The 14828-nt window shown below is 58.0% G+C and overlaps 1 protein-coding gene across 1 annotated transcript in view; it reads right to left on the bottom strand.

The window, feature by feature from the left end:
* Positions 1-1177: 1177 nt before the first annotated feature.
* The window catches only part of Cracr2a (calcium release activated channel regulator 2A), a 35353-nt gene continuing 21702 nt past the window's right edge, over positions 1178-14828 (bottom strand). Inside the window, 5 exon segments of the mRNA XM_070006065.1 lie at positions 1178-4859; positions 7803-7879; positions 9996-10097; positions 14397-14511; positions 14798-14823. Coding sequence (XP_069862166.1) covers positions 4775-4859; positions 7803-7879; positions 9996-10097; positions 14397-14511; positions 14798-14823 — 405 coding nt within the window. The 3' untranslated portion in view covers positions 1178-4774.

Genomic DNA, 14828 nt, shown 5'->3' with positions numbered 1-14828 from the left:
GACGTCCTGACTTCAAGACCCAGTACTGGCCCAAAATAAATTTAAAATGTAAAGTTAAATAAAGGCCTTCCAGTTTCTAATGCCATTAGAATCTCTGCGGTGAGTGTTGGGGGGAGGGGGGAGGATTGAGGGGTTATTCGAAGTAATCAGGTGAATGAAGCAGGGCTGGGGGTGGCTCAGCAGTCAGGCACCTTCACCGTGAGCAGGAGCAGCCTGAGTTCAAGCCCCAGCACCGCTAAATCAATAATAACAACAGCAACAACAATAATAATAAAAGCCAGGCACTGGAGAATTACAGGTGTGAACCTGTCATCTACACAGGAGGCTGAGATCTGAGGACTGCGGTTCAAAGCCAGCCTGGGCAGGAAACTCTGTGAGACTCTTTATTTCCAGTGAACCACCAAAAATATGACTGGACTGTGTTTTGTGACTCAAGTGGTAGAGCGCCAGCCTGGAGTAAGAAAAAAAAAAGCTCAGGGTCAGTGCCCAGGCCCTGAGTTCAAGCCCCAGGACTGTCACGTGGGCCTGTAGGATGCAGGGACCTCACACCTGTAGAAGCTGGGTGTGTGACTCAAGGGGTTAGAGCCTTTGCCTAGCAAATGTGAGGCCCTGAGTTCAAACTCAAGGCTGCAAGAAAAAAATGCAATAAAAATAAGAATATGGTCTGGGCAGGCGGCTCAGGGGTAGAGCGCTCGCCTTGCATGCACGAAGCCCTGGGTTCGATTCCTCAGCACCCCATATACAGAAAAAGCCGGAAGTGGCGCTGTGGCTCAAATGGTAGAGCCCTGGCGTTGAGCCAAAGAAGCTCAGGGACAGCGCCCAGACCCTGAGTTCAGGGCCCAGGTCTGGCAAAAATAAATAAATAAATGAAAACGTTTCCAGGTGAATAGAAACTGCACTCGTCTCCAGCAGATCCCCCCCTTCAAGAAATACTAAAGGAAGTGCTTTTGGCCGAGATGAAATGATCCTTTAAATCAGGTGACCATGGCTAAAGACAAAAGATGATATTTTTGTTTATAACTCCATGTTTTTCCCTTTGAGGGCCCCACAGCGATCATTATAGATGCATGTGAGGCTGGGATGTAAGGGAATAAAGATATAATTTGAGACAGTTGAAAAAAGATATTTAAAAACAAATCACAGAGCAGGGGAAGAAAGGAACGTCATGGACACGATGTTTTCATATACCATTAAAATTATTATTGCCCAGATGGTTCCAGATTGAGACATGAATGGTAATCTCCAAGGAAACCAGCGGGGGGGGGGGACGATCATAAATAGATAATAACTAAATTAAGAGCGTGGTGATGACACACACACTCGAAAATATCTATTGAACCGAGAAGGAGGAGGCAGCAAGAAGGGAGAAAACCACAGACAAACCCCGCGTGACCGACCGCGCAACACCAACGGGTTCGAATTCGACCACGGGAAGGCGGTCATTGGGGAGAATTAAAAAAGTGGATTTCGAAGGATGATCCGACATCGGCCGTCCATGACACGCCGACATTAGATTCAGAAGCGCATATGGGTGCGAAGTAGAAAGGTTGAGATCTTGTAAACAGTAGCTCCCCCCAAAAAAGACCGGGCGAACTTGGTGCGAGAGGAAATGTCGATTGTGCGTGAGATGTCAGACGTGTAAACATATTGGAACTAGCCACGAGGCCCTAGAAGCCCAAACCGAACTTCTCAGCGAGGTCGGATAAAAGCCCGTCTGGTACTGAAAGTTGGACCCCTCAGACCCAGTGTGGCAGGCTGCCGTTGTTCTAGAAGGTACTTGCTCCTCTGGGTTTTCTTTGGCTAGGAGGGAAAGTCTTTGTTCAAATGCAGATCTAGTCTTGGAGCTGGGGGTTCAGCATGGTAGCGTATGCCTGTACTCCAAGCAACTCTGAGCCCTGCCCATGGCTGAAAGATGGTCCATTCAATGAGGCTGTGTGGCACAAGGCTCTGTTCTGGGCAGACCATGGGGAAGTGTTCCCTGAAAGGGAGGCAAATAGAGCTAGCACTAACTCAGCACTGTCTCCCGATGTAGCCCCTGTTTCTTAACACCTTAACACCTGGTACTGTGCTGAGTCCTCTGCATGCATTACTTAACTTGTTAGGTACTGGGCTGCGTCCTCTGCTGTATCACTTAACACCTGCTAGGTACTGTGCTGAGTCCTCCACATGCATTTTAACATATGTTAGATCCTGTGCTGAGTCTTCCACATGCATTATTTAACACCTGTTAGGTACTGGTACTGTGCTGAGTCTTCTACATGCATCACCTAGGTACTGGTAGTACTGTGCTGAGTCCTCTGCACACAGTACTCCCTTGGCGCTTGATCTGCCCCTGTGAGGTTTCACAGGGTGCTTGGGAAGCCTGGCTCAGTGAGCAGGGAAATGGAGCCGGAGGTCTCTCCTAGGCACGGGGCCGGCCTCTGGGCTGGGCTGACATGCCTGGGGGCTGAGGATGGGGGGACTTCTTGGGGTTCCCCCGAAGGGCCCGTTCTCCTCTTGTTTTGGGAGCGAGGCTGCGGGGCCTCTGAGAAATCCTGGGAGCAGAGTCCCCGCCCCACACCCCAGGCCTTGAAGGTCCTTTTCTAACTGCTCCCTTGGGTGGCAGGGTCGCGGGGGCGGGGGCAGGCTCTGCAGGCCTAGGGGACCCCCACGTGGCTGGCCGAGGGAGGCCATGGGCTCCCTGAGATCGGGCCTCTCTGATCTTTGTAAAGTAGGAGATCAGACGGAGAGCAGTCTGCGGAAAAGGGTGGACACTGACCTATGACCTGTGGGGGAGGGGATGCTCTGGCTCCCCCCCCCCCGCCGGGCTGTGGGTACAGGAGGTAACGAGACCGGGCTGCACTTGATGTGTGCCCTAGTTAGGCATGGAACACTGCTTTGCTTTCCAGGCAGAGGATGGAGGTGGAAGATGGACTTGGATTGCAAGATCTCTGTGACTTTTTTTGTTGTTGTCGGTTGTGGGTCTTGAACTCGGGGCCTGGGCGCTGTCCCTCGGCTCTTCAGCTCAAGGCCGGCGCTCTACCACTTGAGCCACAGCGCCACTTCCGGTTTTCATGTGGTTTATTGGAGATCAGAGTCTGATGGATTTTCCTGCCCAGGCTGGCTTTGAACCGCGATCCTCAGATCTCAGCCTCCTGAGTAGTTGGGGTGACGGGCCTGAGCCACCGGTGCCTGGCTGATCTTTGTGATCGTTATATCCAGCCATTCTCCTCACCTAGAGCAAAACTAGCCAGCCGAGCCAGGAGAGCCAGCAGCCGGGAGAGAGACCTATCACCCACCTGGAGTTAGGGGTCCTGGTCGGTCTCCCCAGCCCAGACCGGGGACCAATCCACCAGCAACACAGCCCCGCCCCGCCCTTGTGAGACTCCCGTAAGGGGTAAGCATGGCAGCCGATCTCTAAGATACAGACTCTCGGGATAGAGGAAAAACCAAACAGCGACCAGGTCAGCAGCTGCCGCGCCAAGGGTGCTGCTCGCCCGTCTGCGGATCCGGCCTGTGGATGGCCACATTCAGGTTTTCCGGGGAGCTGTCGTTTGAGGGATATTTAGAACGTGGCTTGGTTTGGTGTGGGTTTCTGGTTGGGGACCCTAGATCCACATGGGAGCCGTGAGCGGGGACTGGGGACAGGAGTGGGGGGGGGCTGAAGGGGAGGGGGCGAGGAGGAGTCTGACATGGATGGAAATGGCCCCCAGGTGTTTGTCCGGTCCCAGGCACGGGGGCTTTGAATGCTTCGTATTATGCAGTCATCATGTGCAAAGATGCTTCGTATTGTGTTGTAATCATGTGCAAAGATGTCTGGACATTCGTTCTTGTTGTTTTTGTTGTTGTTGTTGTTTTGGTTTTTTTTTTGTCAGTTATGGGTCTCGAACTCGGGGCCTGGGCGCTGTCCCTCGGCTCTTCCACTCAAGGCTGGTGCTCTACCACCTGAGCCACAGTGCCACTGCTGGTTTCCTGGTGGTTCCTGGGAGATCAGAGTCTCGCGGTCTTTCCTGCCCGGGCTGGCTTTGAACCGCGATCCTCCAATCTCCGCCTCCTGAGTGGCTGGGAGGACAGGCGGGAGCCGCCGCGGGTGTGGGGCTTTTCCTAGCCTCTGTTTCTTCTCATCCCGTCACCGCGGTGAAGTGGGAAGTCCTCTGGGGGTGACCCCGTCTTGCCGGAGGCCGGGTGGCCGTGGGGATGGGCAGGAAAAGCGTGGGTGCTCTTTGTGAGGTCCCCCCAGCTCCACGATGGGACCCAGCGTGCGTGGTGACGCTGAGGCTCAGGGTGGAAGGGGGGTACCCCGCTCAGTACCCGCCACAGGGCGTGTAGACCACGCTGGGACAAATGGATGCCAACGCCACCCACCCGGCCTACCTGGCCGTGTCTGCGGGGGGGGGGGGGGGACACCTTGGGCCCCTGGGATTCGTCCAGCCACGCCCCCTCCCTCCCATGCGGTTGCCATAGCAACAGCAGCACCCGGATCCCCGAGGGAAGGGAGGAGAAGGGCGTGGAGATGCGGAAGTCCATCTGTTTCTCCCCACACACACACCTGCCACCACCACCCCACCTCCCACAAACCCCAGAAAGGAGGGTGGAGGTGGGGCGGGGAGGAGGAAGGGGGGCAGGCACGGAGGGGAAGGGAGAAAGGACCCCATTCTAAGATGCCTGATGTGTGTGTGTGGGGTTGCCTCCATGGCCTTCCTTTCCCCTGGGGTGGGGTCAGATTGTTATCAAAGATGGGGGGGCTCGGGGTGGGGTGGGGCGGGCACAGATCCCCCCCGCACACACACACACGTCAGCCACAGCAGGTTTTCTTCTTGGTGGAGGAGCTAACGTTCACGGTGTCCTCCCTCACCAAGTCTTCCTGCTCCAAGAGGAACCTGAGGGGGGGAGAGCCAGGTGTGGCTCAGCGAGCCCCCCTTCCTCCCCCAGCCACCAGAGCAGAGTCCACACAGCCGCAGGGCGGCCCCGCGGTGTAACGCCAGCGTGCAGTCAACGCAGACGCCTCCTCCACGAAGCCCTCCTGCCCACGCCCCGCACAGAGACAAGGGTCAGGGGATGGATGGTCTCTATGGAAGGGGGCGGCCGTGTTAGTGGAGGGGGTAAGGGCTCATGCCTGCCGTCCCGGCCGAGGTCTGAGGACTGAGGCTCCAAGTCAGCCTGGGCAGGGGAAGTCCAAGAGACTCTTCCCTCCAATGAACTAGCAGAAAACAAGACAGCCGGAAGTGGAGCCGTGGCTCAAAGTTGGTAGAGCGCTAGCCTTCAGCAAGCGAGCTCAGGTGACGGCGCCCAGGTCCTGAGTTCAAGCCCCAGGATCACCAGGGGGGAAAAAAGAGGGGAAAAAAGCAAGCAACAGTCTCTTCTTAACCGTGCTGTAACTCCCCAGGCATTTCCCACTAGGAGAGTGTGGTGAAGGCTCTCAAGCTGTCAACAAGGCCAGAGAGCTTTGCCAGAAGCCTCAGCGGAAGAGAAGAGTCTAGAACCTCCCCTATGGTAACATGTCATATCATCTCTGTGCGTTGAGGAACTGATCAATGGTTCTGGATTTTTCATTTCTCAATTTGAAATACTGGAAAAGAATCCTCCTAGGAGCACTCAGTGCATCATGGGTACTCTTCGATGTTTGTTGGATGGATGGATGGATGGATAGGTGGATGGGTGGATGGATGTGTGGATGGTGGATGGATGGATGGATGGATGGATAGGTGGATGGGTGGATGGATGTGTGGATGGTGGATGGATGGATGGATGGATGGATAGGTGGATGGGTGGATGGATGGATGGATGGATAGGTGGATGGGTGGGTGGATGTGTGGATGGTGGATGGATGGATGGATGGATAGGTGGATGGGTGGATGGATGGATGGATGGATGGATGGATGGGTGGGTAAATAAGTGGGTAGATGGTTGACTGGATAGATGGGTGGATCAATGGATGGATGGATCATTGGGTAGATAAATGGGTGGGTAGATACGTGAGTGAATGGATGGAATGGCTGATGGGTGAGTAGATAAGTGGATGGATGGATGGATGACTGGGTGGATTAATGAGTGGGTAGGTGGGTGAGTGAATAGATGGATAGATGGATGGGGTGGGTAGGTAGATGGTTGCGTGGATAGATTGATGGGTAGATGAATGACTGGGCAGAAAAGGTATGTAGATGGGTGAGTGAATAAATGGAGGGGATGGATGAATGACTGAGTGGATACATGGGTGAATGGATGAATGGATGGGTAGATGGATGGAGGGATGGTGGATGGGTGAATGGATGGATGGATGATGGATGAGTGGATGGCTGAGTAGATGGATGGATGGATGATAGATAGGTGGATGGATGGGTGGGTGGATGGGTGAAGGAGTGGATGGATGGATGGTCGACTGAGTGGATAAATGGATGGGTAGATGGGTGAGGGCCAGGACGGACATGTGGGTGGGTGGATGGACGGATAGATGGAATCAACGCCCACCTGGGTGAATGGCATTCAAATGAGCTCCTCCATAGTGGCAAAGGCTCTGAGGTGTGGTCTTGTTTCCTGAACTTTCCGTGTGAGCAGGTAAGAACTTGGACCTCAGGAAGAGATCTCTCTGTGACCCAACCTTTCAGCACTGTGACTGAGACCGTGGCCTGTTCTCCCGTGGCCTGGCCTGCTCTACTGTGGCCTGGCCTGCCCTCCTGTGGCCTGGCCTGCCCTCCCGTGGCTGTGGCCTGCCCTCCCGTGGCCTGGCCTGCCTTCCCGTGACTGTGGCCTGCCCTCCCGTGGCCTGGCCTGCCCTCCCGTGACTGTGGCCTGCCCTCCCGTGGCCTGGCCTGCTCTCCCGTGGCCTGGCCTGCTCTCCCGTGGCTGTGGCCTGCCCTCCCGTGGCCTGGCCTGCTCTCCCGTGGCCTGGCCTGCCCTCCCGTGGCCTGGCCTGCTCTCCCGTGGCTGTGGCCTGCCCTCCCGTGGCCTGGCCTGCCCTCCCGTGGCCTGGCCTGCTCTCCTGTGGCCTGGCCTGCCCTCCCGTGGCCTGGCCTGCCCTCCCGTGGCCTGGCCTGCTCTCCTGTGGCCTGCCCTGCCCTCCCGTGGCCTGGCCTGCCCTCCCGTGGCTGTGGCCTGCCCTCCTGTGGCCTGGCCTGCCCTCCCGTGGCTGTGGCCTGCCCTCCCATGGCTGTGGCCTGCTCTCCCGTGGCTGTGGCCTGCCCTCCCGTGGCCTGGCCTGCTCTCCCGTGGCTGTGGCCTGCCCTCCTGTGGCCTGGCCTGCCCTCCCGTGGCCTGGCCTGCCCTCCCTTGACTGTGGCCTGCCCTCCCGTGGCCTGGCCTGCTCTCCCGTGGCCTGGCCTGCCCTCCCGTGGCTGTGGCCTGCCCTCCCGTGGCTTTGGCCTGCCCTCCCGTGGCCTGGCCTGCCCTCCCATGGCCTGGCCTGCCCTCCCGTGGCTGTGGCCTGCTCTCCCATGGCTGTGGCCTGCCCTCCCGTGGCTGTGGTCTGCCCTCCCGTGGCCTGGCCTGCTCTCTCGTGGCCGTGGCCTGCCCTCCCGTGGCCTGGCCTGCCCTCCCATGGCCTGGCCTGCCCTCCCGTGGCTGTGGCCTGCCCTCCCGTGGCCTGGCCTGCCCTCCCGTGACTGTGGCCTGCCCTCCCGTGGCCTGGCCTGCCCTTCTGTGACTGTGGCCTGCCCTCCCGTGACTGTGGCCTGCTCTCCCGTGGCTGTGGCCTGCCCTCCTGTGGCCTGGCCTGCTCTCCCATGGCTTTGGCCGGGGTGGAGGGTTCAGGGGTCCTTGCAGACCTGGGGTGAGGGGCGTGGCCCTCTTCACCTTTGGGGGGGGGAGCGGGGGAGGGGGTCTCCTACCTGGCCAGGTGAAGCAGCGACTCCGTGGCATTGCGACCCGAATACGCGCTGCACTCATAGAAGATCAGATTGTTCTCCTAGAGCAGGACGCAGAGGAAACGCAGGGAGACCATGAGGGCGGCTGGGGGTGGGGGCGTGGCCAGAGGTGCGGGAGCGCCCCGTCTCAGCTCCGCCCCCTCCCCCTCCCCCCCAGCCCTCCCCCCTTCATCAGCCTCACTTCCCGTAAGCGCAGCCGGCAGCTCCCGCCTGTCATCCTAACCACTCAGGAGGCTGAGATCTGAGGATCGCAGTTCAAAGCCAGCCCCGGGCAGGAAAGTCCCTGTGAGACTCTGATCTCCCATGAGCCACCAGAAAACTGGAAGTGCCCAGGCCCTGAGTTCAAGCCCCACGGCTGACCAAAAGAATAAAAATAGACTGTGTGCTTCAGAACCACAATACTGAGGGCACGGCGCTCGCTGTCAGACGCGGTGTTTGGAGGCTGCTGCCTTCCAGGGAGGGAGGCCGGAGGCCGGAGGCCCGAGGCCAGCCTGGGGGCTGTCACTGGGGAGGATTAAATGCTATATTCCGACTCCCTGCTTTCCATCGCAGCCCTCCTCCTCCACTCCACCCAGCCTGGCTCACCTCCCTTCATCCGCAGGGCCGCCCCCATCAGACGGGAAATGAAGGCCTAGAACCAAATGGTGGGCCCCCTCCTTCCCCCCAAAAGAAAAGCCAGTGGTGGGCTGTGATTGAACTGATGGGGGGGCGGGCCTTCATGGCTCACACCTGCAATCCCAGCTGCTCGGGAGGCTGAGATCTGAGGATCACGGTTTGAATATCCACGAGGCTCCTGTTTCCAATTAACCACCCAGAGTTGGGAAGCAGAGGTGAGGATCAGGTGGTAGAGCACCGACCTTGAGCAAAAACAAACGCAAGGGGCTGGGAAGGTGGCTCAGTGGTAGAGTGCTTGCCTTACATGCATGAGGCCCTGGGTTCGATTCCTCAGCACCACATAAGCAGAAAAAGCCGGAAGTGGCGCTGTGGCTCAAGTGGTAGAGTGCTAGCCATGAGCTGAAGAGCTGAGGGACAGCGCCCAGGCCCACAGTTCAGGCACCATGACTGGCAAAAAAAAAAAAAACAAACGCAAAAACCAACCACCACCAACAACAAAAAACGTAAGGGACAGTGCTCAAGTCCTGAGTTCAAGCCCCAGTACTGACACCAAGAGAGAGAGAGAGACAGACAGACACAGACAGACATTCAGAGAGAGACAGAGACAGAGAGACAGAGAGACAGGGAGGGGGCAGAAAATGAGATTAACTGTATTCCAGCAAAGATCTTTGGATCTTGGTGTATTTGGGAATCTAGAATGCTCTGTGTATATGTATACTTGTTTTTTATTTTGGTTGGTGGTAGGGCTTGAACTCAGGGCCTGGGCGCTGTCCCTGAGCCTCTTTGTGCTCAAGGCTGGCGCTCTACCACTTGAGCCAGGACACCACCTCTGGTTTTTGTGGGGGTGTTGTATTGTTTTGCTGAGTCAATGGAGATCAGAGTCTCATGGAGTTTCCTGCCCGGGCTGGCTTTGAACTGCGATCCTCAGATCTCAGCCTCCTGAGGAGCCACTGGCGCCCGGCTCCTTTTCTTTCTTTTTCCCCTAGAAACTTTCCATCTGTGCGCTTTCCAGATTTGGCCTTAGGAGTCCTATTTAGAGCGAGCATGCTAAGAAGGGTGGACCAGCCTCTGTGAACTAACACACGCATGCACATGTACACACACATGCACGCGCACACACATGCACACACATGCACGCACACACGTGCACACACGCATGTACACACGCACACATGCATGCACACACATGCACGCACACACATGCACGCACACACACGCACGTGCACACACACATGCATGCACACACGCACGTGCACACACGCACACAGACACGCACGCACATGTGCGCACACATGCATGTGCACACACACATGCATGCACACACACACACGTGCACACACACGCACACAGACACGCACACATGCACGCACACCCCGGCATGCACACTGAGGATAATTCCCTACGTGCGTGGCTCTCCACAATTCTTTCCTCGTGTCTTCCTGTCCACGGGGCATCTAGAAATCTCTATCAAGGCTGATGCATCCAGGGAGATGGAAGCGCTGTGCATTTTTTGTTTGCTGTCTGTCTGTCTGTCTGTCTGACCTTGGCCAGCTTCTCTCCGTGGCCCCGGGGGACTTCCCGCTCCTTCTCGTTATCCAGTTTGTTGGCCAACAGCAGCACAGGAACGCGGCCTCCGGCGGCATCCTGTAAGACAGGCCGGTCCCTGGGGGCGGGGGATGAGAAAGGCCGCCACGCGCCGGGCCCACGCCCCCCGCGCCAGGTTTGTGACGTAAGGCTGTGGTCTTGTCGGAGAACCTCCCGCTGCCCCCCACGTGGCCCGCAGCCAGGACTGCCGGCCTCAGTTTACCGCACCGTGCCGAGGCCTGCTGCTGATTACCGTCCACCGTCCCCCCCCTCCACCGCCCCCTGGGCTCCTGGCTGCTCTTCAGCTGTTCTGGGGAGCAGGGGGCAGCCCGGGGGGGACAGCGGGTGCCGAGAGGTTCCGGCTGCCCTCCCCAGGGGCATCCCTAAGTGGTTAGACTGCCTAAGGAACCAGAACGCGCCATGGGAACAATCAGCCGGGCCTCGATCTGCTCGGCGCTTGCTGGGCGTAGAAGTGGCCGCCCCCAGCCCCCGCCGAGGTCTCCCGTGGGTCTATCAGCCCACCACGGGGCAGCCCCGGGTCCACAGAATCCGTATCTGACGGGCTCCCAGCCCCGCTGTGCCTTGGTGTCAGATTAAATAGAATGGCTCACACCCGTCAGCCCAGCGACTCAAGAGGCTGAGATCTGAGGATCAAGGTTCGAAGCCAGCCCGGGCAGGAAAGTCCGTGAGACTCTGATCTCCCATGAACCACCAGAAAACCGGATGTGGTGCTGTAGCTCAAGGGGTAGAGCGCCCGCCTTGAGCTGAAGAGCTGAGAGACAGTGCCCAGGCCCTGAGTTCAAGTCCCACCACCGACCAAAGACTGTCATTTTTCTATGGTGAGCTAGGCCGTCCCCGGTGTCTGCCTCCATCTCTCTGGGTAAGACTGACCTGGTTGCTCTTCTCCTCAATCCCGGGGGGGGGGGGGGCTGGGAATCTAGGCCTTCATGTGGAGCGGGGGGGGGGGGGGGGGGGCTGGGAATCTAGGCCTTCAAGTGGAGCAAACGCTCTCGGCGCTGTCAGCTGCCTTTCCAGCTCGTTGGAAGGTAGAGCCGTTGAAATTAGAACGATGAGCCATCTCCCCTGCTTTAAATAACCAGTGCTGTCATGTCAGCCCTTGACTTTCAGTCACACACACACACAGCTGCTAAGTGAGGCGCGTGCGCGCGCACGTGCATGCGCGTGTGCCTGTGCGTGTGAGCTCGGCTCCTCTCTTTGCCCAGAGGTTTCAGACGCGCGCTGGGCGGGGGGAGATGGCTGGTGCTTCTCCCAACCACACCAACAGCATTGTTTTTTCTGGGCGCGTTCACACCCGCTGCGAGGCTGAGGGGGGAGGTTTAAAAAAAAAGGAGTGTGGAATTAGATCTTGGGGTTCCATACTCATCTGTCCCCCAACGATGAGTCAAAACAAGATGTATTTATGTCGCTCGGTTTAAACCGCCGGAGCTGCAGGCTCAACTTGGAACCAGGGAGAGAAAAAACTCTAACTGCTATTCTTGCTTTTACTTTTTTTTTTTTTTTTTTTGCTGTACATTGTCACCAGGGACAGAGAGAGAGAGAGAGAGAGAGAGAGAGAGAGAGAGAGAGAGAGACTCACAGACAGACAGTCAGATAGACAGAGACAGAGAGAGACAGACAGAGACAGAGAGACATAGAGACAGACAGAGACAGACAGACAGACAGACAGACAGACAGACAGACAGAGAGCCTATCAGCACACAGAGAGAGACTCATTCTTTTATTTGCTGTTTTTGTGCCCAACCTGGAGTTTGAACTCAGGGCCTGGGCGCTGTCTCTGAGCTCTTTTTTTTTTGGTTCAAGGCTATTGCTCTACCACTTTGAATCACAGCTGCACTTCTGATGTGTGTGTGTGTGTGTGCACGTGTGTGCGTGTGCATGTGCAAGTGTGTGCGCGTGTGCACATGTGTGTGCGTGTGCATGTGTGTATGTGTGTGCGTGTGTGTGCATGTGTGTGCACGTGCGTGTGTGTGCATGCGTGCGTACATGCATATGTGTGTGTGTGTGTGTGTGTGTGTGTGTGTGTGTGTGTGTGTGTGATTAACTGGAGATCCAAGTCTCATGGACTTTCCTGCCTAGGCTGGCCTCGAACCGCAATCCTCAGATCTCAGCCTCCAGTCGCTGGGTCTGACGGGTATAAAGGGCCACTCTTTGAATGACAACTCTCACAAGAACAAACCAGGGCCCCGTGCGAATGACCAGAACTGGCTTCCCCCCAAAGCTAGGCCCTGCCCCTCGAAGATCTGGACTCTCAGGATCACCCCGCTGACAACCTGGGGTTTGGGATTTGGATTGGGGGCCCTGTGCTGGCCCTGGACAGGTGCTCTCCTCCTTGAACCACGCCCGCGGGGCCGGCATTCTCTTTTCTCGGGTATCCAGTCCAGCGACACAGGACCCGACCGATGCCACCAGGCCCCTGAGCACACCCACCGCTGTCCAACACAGGACTGGGGGAGGGGGAGGACATCACAAGGGTCTCCCAGGGATTTGGGGGTCGGGGGCTCTATCACTAAATGATTGGCCCGGCTGTCACCGACAGGGATAGTAGGAACTTCCTTTCTGGAGAATTCCACGGCCCTCCCCCCCCCTTTCTGTGTATCTGTTCCTCCCCCAGGTAATCATGCAGAAATGCAATGCGGGCCAGCCAGGGGTCAGGTGGAGGGGGTTTGGGGTGCCGTTCAGGTGATCAGCAGCTTCTGCCCCTTCTTTCCACCCCCCCGCCCCCCCCAAAATAAGGCTCTAATTAAAGCTTCCCGTCCACCTGCCTTCTCCAGGAGAAAGAGTCGCGCAAAAGTACTTGGAACTCTAGAAAATACCAGGTGCTCTGTGAATACAAGGTTCTTTTCCTTGGCACCCCCCCCCACCCTTCCGCTCTGATCCAGTTCCCATCCATCACCTGACACCTTGGGTTGCAGACCGACTCTGCTTTCAAGAATCGGGGAAGTGGCGCCGTGGCTCAAGTGGTAGAGCGCCAGCCTTGAGCTGAAGAGCTGAAGGACAGTGCCCAGGCCCTGAGTTCAAGCCCCACGACTGACCACCGCCACCACAACAAATTTACAAGTTCTTGGCCCGGTGGCTCCCGCCTGTCATCCCAGCTACTCAGGAGGCCGAGATCTGAGGATTTCGGTTCAAAGCCAGCCTGGGCAGGAAAGTCCCTGAGACTGATCTCCAAGGAACCACTCAGAAAGCCAGAAGTGGCGCTGTAGCTCAAGTGGTAGAGCGCCAGCCTTGAGCTGAAGAGCTGAGGGACAGCACCCAGGCCCCGAGTTCAAGCCTCATGACTAACAGAGAAAGAGAGAAAAAAAGAATGGGGAGCATGATTGCATTTTCCAGTGGATCCAGGAGTACAGGGGCTGAGAATCCGCATCGCCTGGGAGATGCTGTCCCCGTGGCTCTTTTCCGCCCCGGATCGCTCTATTTTGGAGAGAAAGCCTGACTGCCGTTGGTGAGGTTTAAGAACCCCAGCTAGGACCCGCCGGCTGGGCACAGTAGTGCACACCTATCATCCCAGCCACAGCCACTGTGGAAAGACTGCAGCCCAGGCCAGGCTGGGCATAAAGCAAGACCCTACCTTGCCAATAAACAACACCCAAAGAGTGAGAGGCGTAACTCAGGTGGTAGAGCACCGGCCTCGCCTGAATTCAGACTAAACCCTGGTACCAGCAAAAGGAAGGAAGGAGGGAAGAAGGGAAGGATGGAAGGAGGAAGGAAGGAGGGAAGGACGGAAGGAGAAAGGAAGGAGAGAAGGATGGAAGGAGGAAGGAAGGAGGGAAGGAGGGAAGGAGGTAAGGAGGGAAGGAGGAAGGACGGAAGGACGAAAGGAGGAAGGAAGGAGGGAAGGACGGAAGGCATGAGCCATTGGATTAGGACTTCCCTGGGCTCTCCCTCCTTCCCAAGTTCAGCTTCCGCCTCGCTGATTTATTCATCCACTTTGTGCCAGGCCTGGGACTTGAACTCCCTGCACTCTATTTACTTATTTTTTCATACTCCAGGCTGGCGCTCTACCCCTGGAACCACACACCTGCACTTCCTGGCTTTTTATGGGCTGGTTCATTGGAGATAAGACTCCCCTGGACCTCCCCTCCCCGGGCTGGCTCTGAACTGCGATCCTCAGCTCTCAGCGGGGATGCTGGGTGGGTGTGGGGGACGCCCCCCCCAAGGTGGGGGAGCGGGACGGCAGGGGGGAGAAGCTCGGCCCGTGTCCATGCGTGGCCGGCAGGGGGAGAAGCCCGGCCCGTGTCCATGCGTGGCCGGCAGGGGGAGAAGCCCGGCCCGTGTCCACGCGTGGCCGGCAGGGGGAGAAGCCCGGCCCGTGTCCACGCGTGGCCGGTCCACGCTCACCTCCACGCTGCTCAGCCACCGCCGCACGGACAGGAAGGAGCGCTGGGCCGTGAGGTCGTACACGATGACCACGCCGTCCGCCTTCCTGAAGAACTGCCTGGTCACGCAGCGGTACCTGCCACGGTGGGGGGGGGTCAGGGCCCTGGGACCCCCCGTCCCGTCCCGTGGACGCCCCCCGTCCCGCCCCCGTGGACGCCCCCCTGCCCCATGGACCCCCCCCGCCCCGTGGACGCCCCCCTGTCCCGTGGACGCCCCCCCCCCTGTCCCGTGGACGCCCCCCCTGTCCCGTGGACCCCCCCTGTCCCGTGGATGCCCCCCCTGCCCCGTGGACGCCCCCCGCCCCGTGGACCCCCCCCGCCCCGTGGACGCCCCCCAGTCCTGTGGACCCCGGGCCACCTCACCTCTCCTGCCCCGCTGTGTCCCACAGCTGCA

Source organism: Dipodomys merriami, unplaced genomic scaffold, assembly GCF_024711535.1.
Source record: "Dipodomys merriami isolate MVZ:Mamm:240054 unplaced genomic scaffold, mDipMer1.0.p SCAF_691, whole genome shotgun sequence".
Classification (NCBI taxonomy): Eukaryota; Metazoa; Chordata; class Mammalia; order Rodentia; family Heteromyidae; genus Dipodomys; species Dipodomys merriami.
Note: the sequence above shows the minus strand (reverse complement) of the source record. Positions and strands in the feature narration are given on the sequence as shown.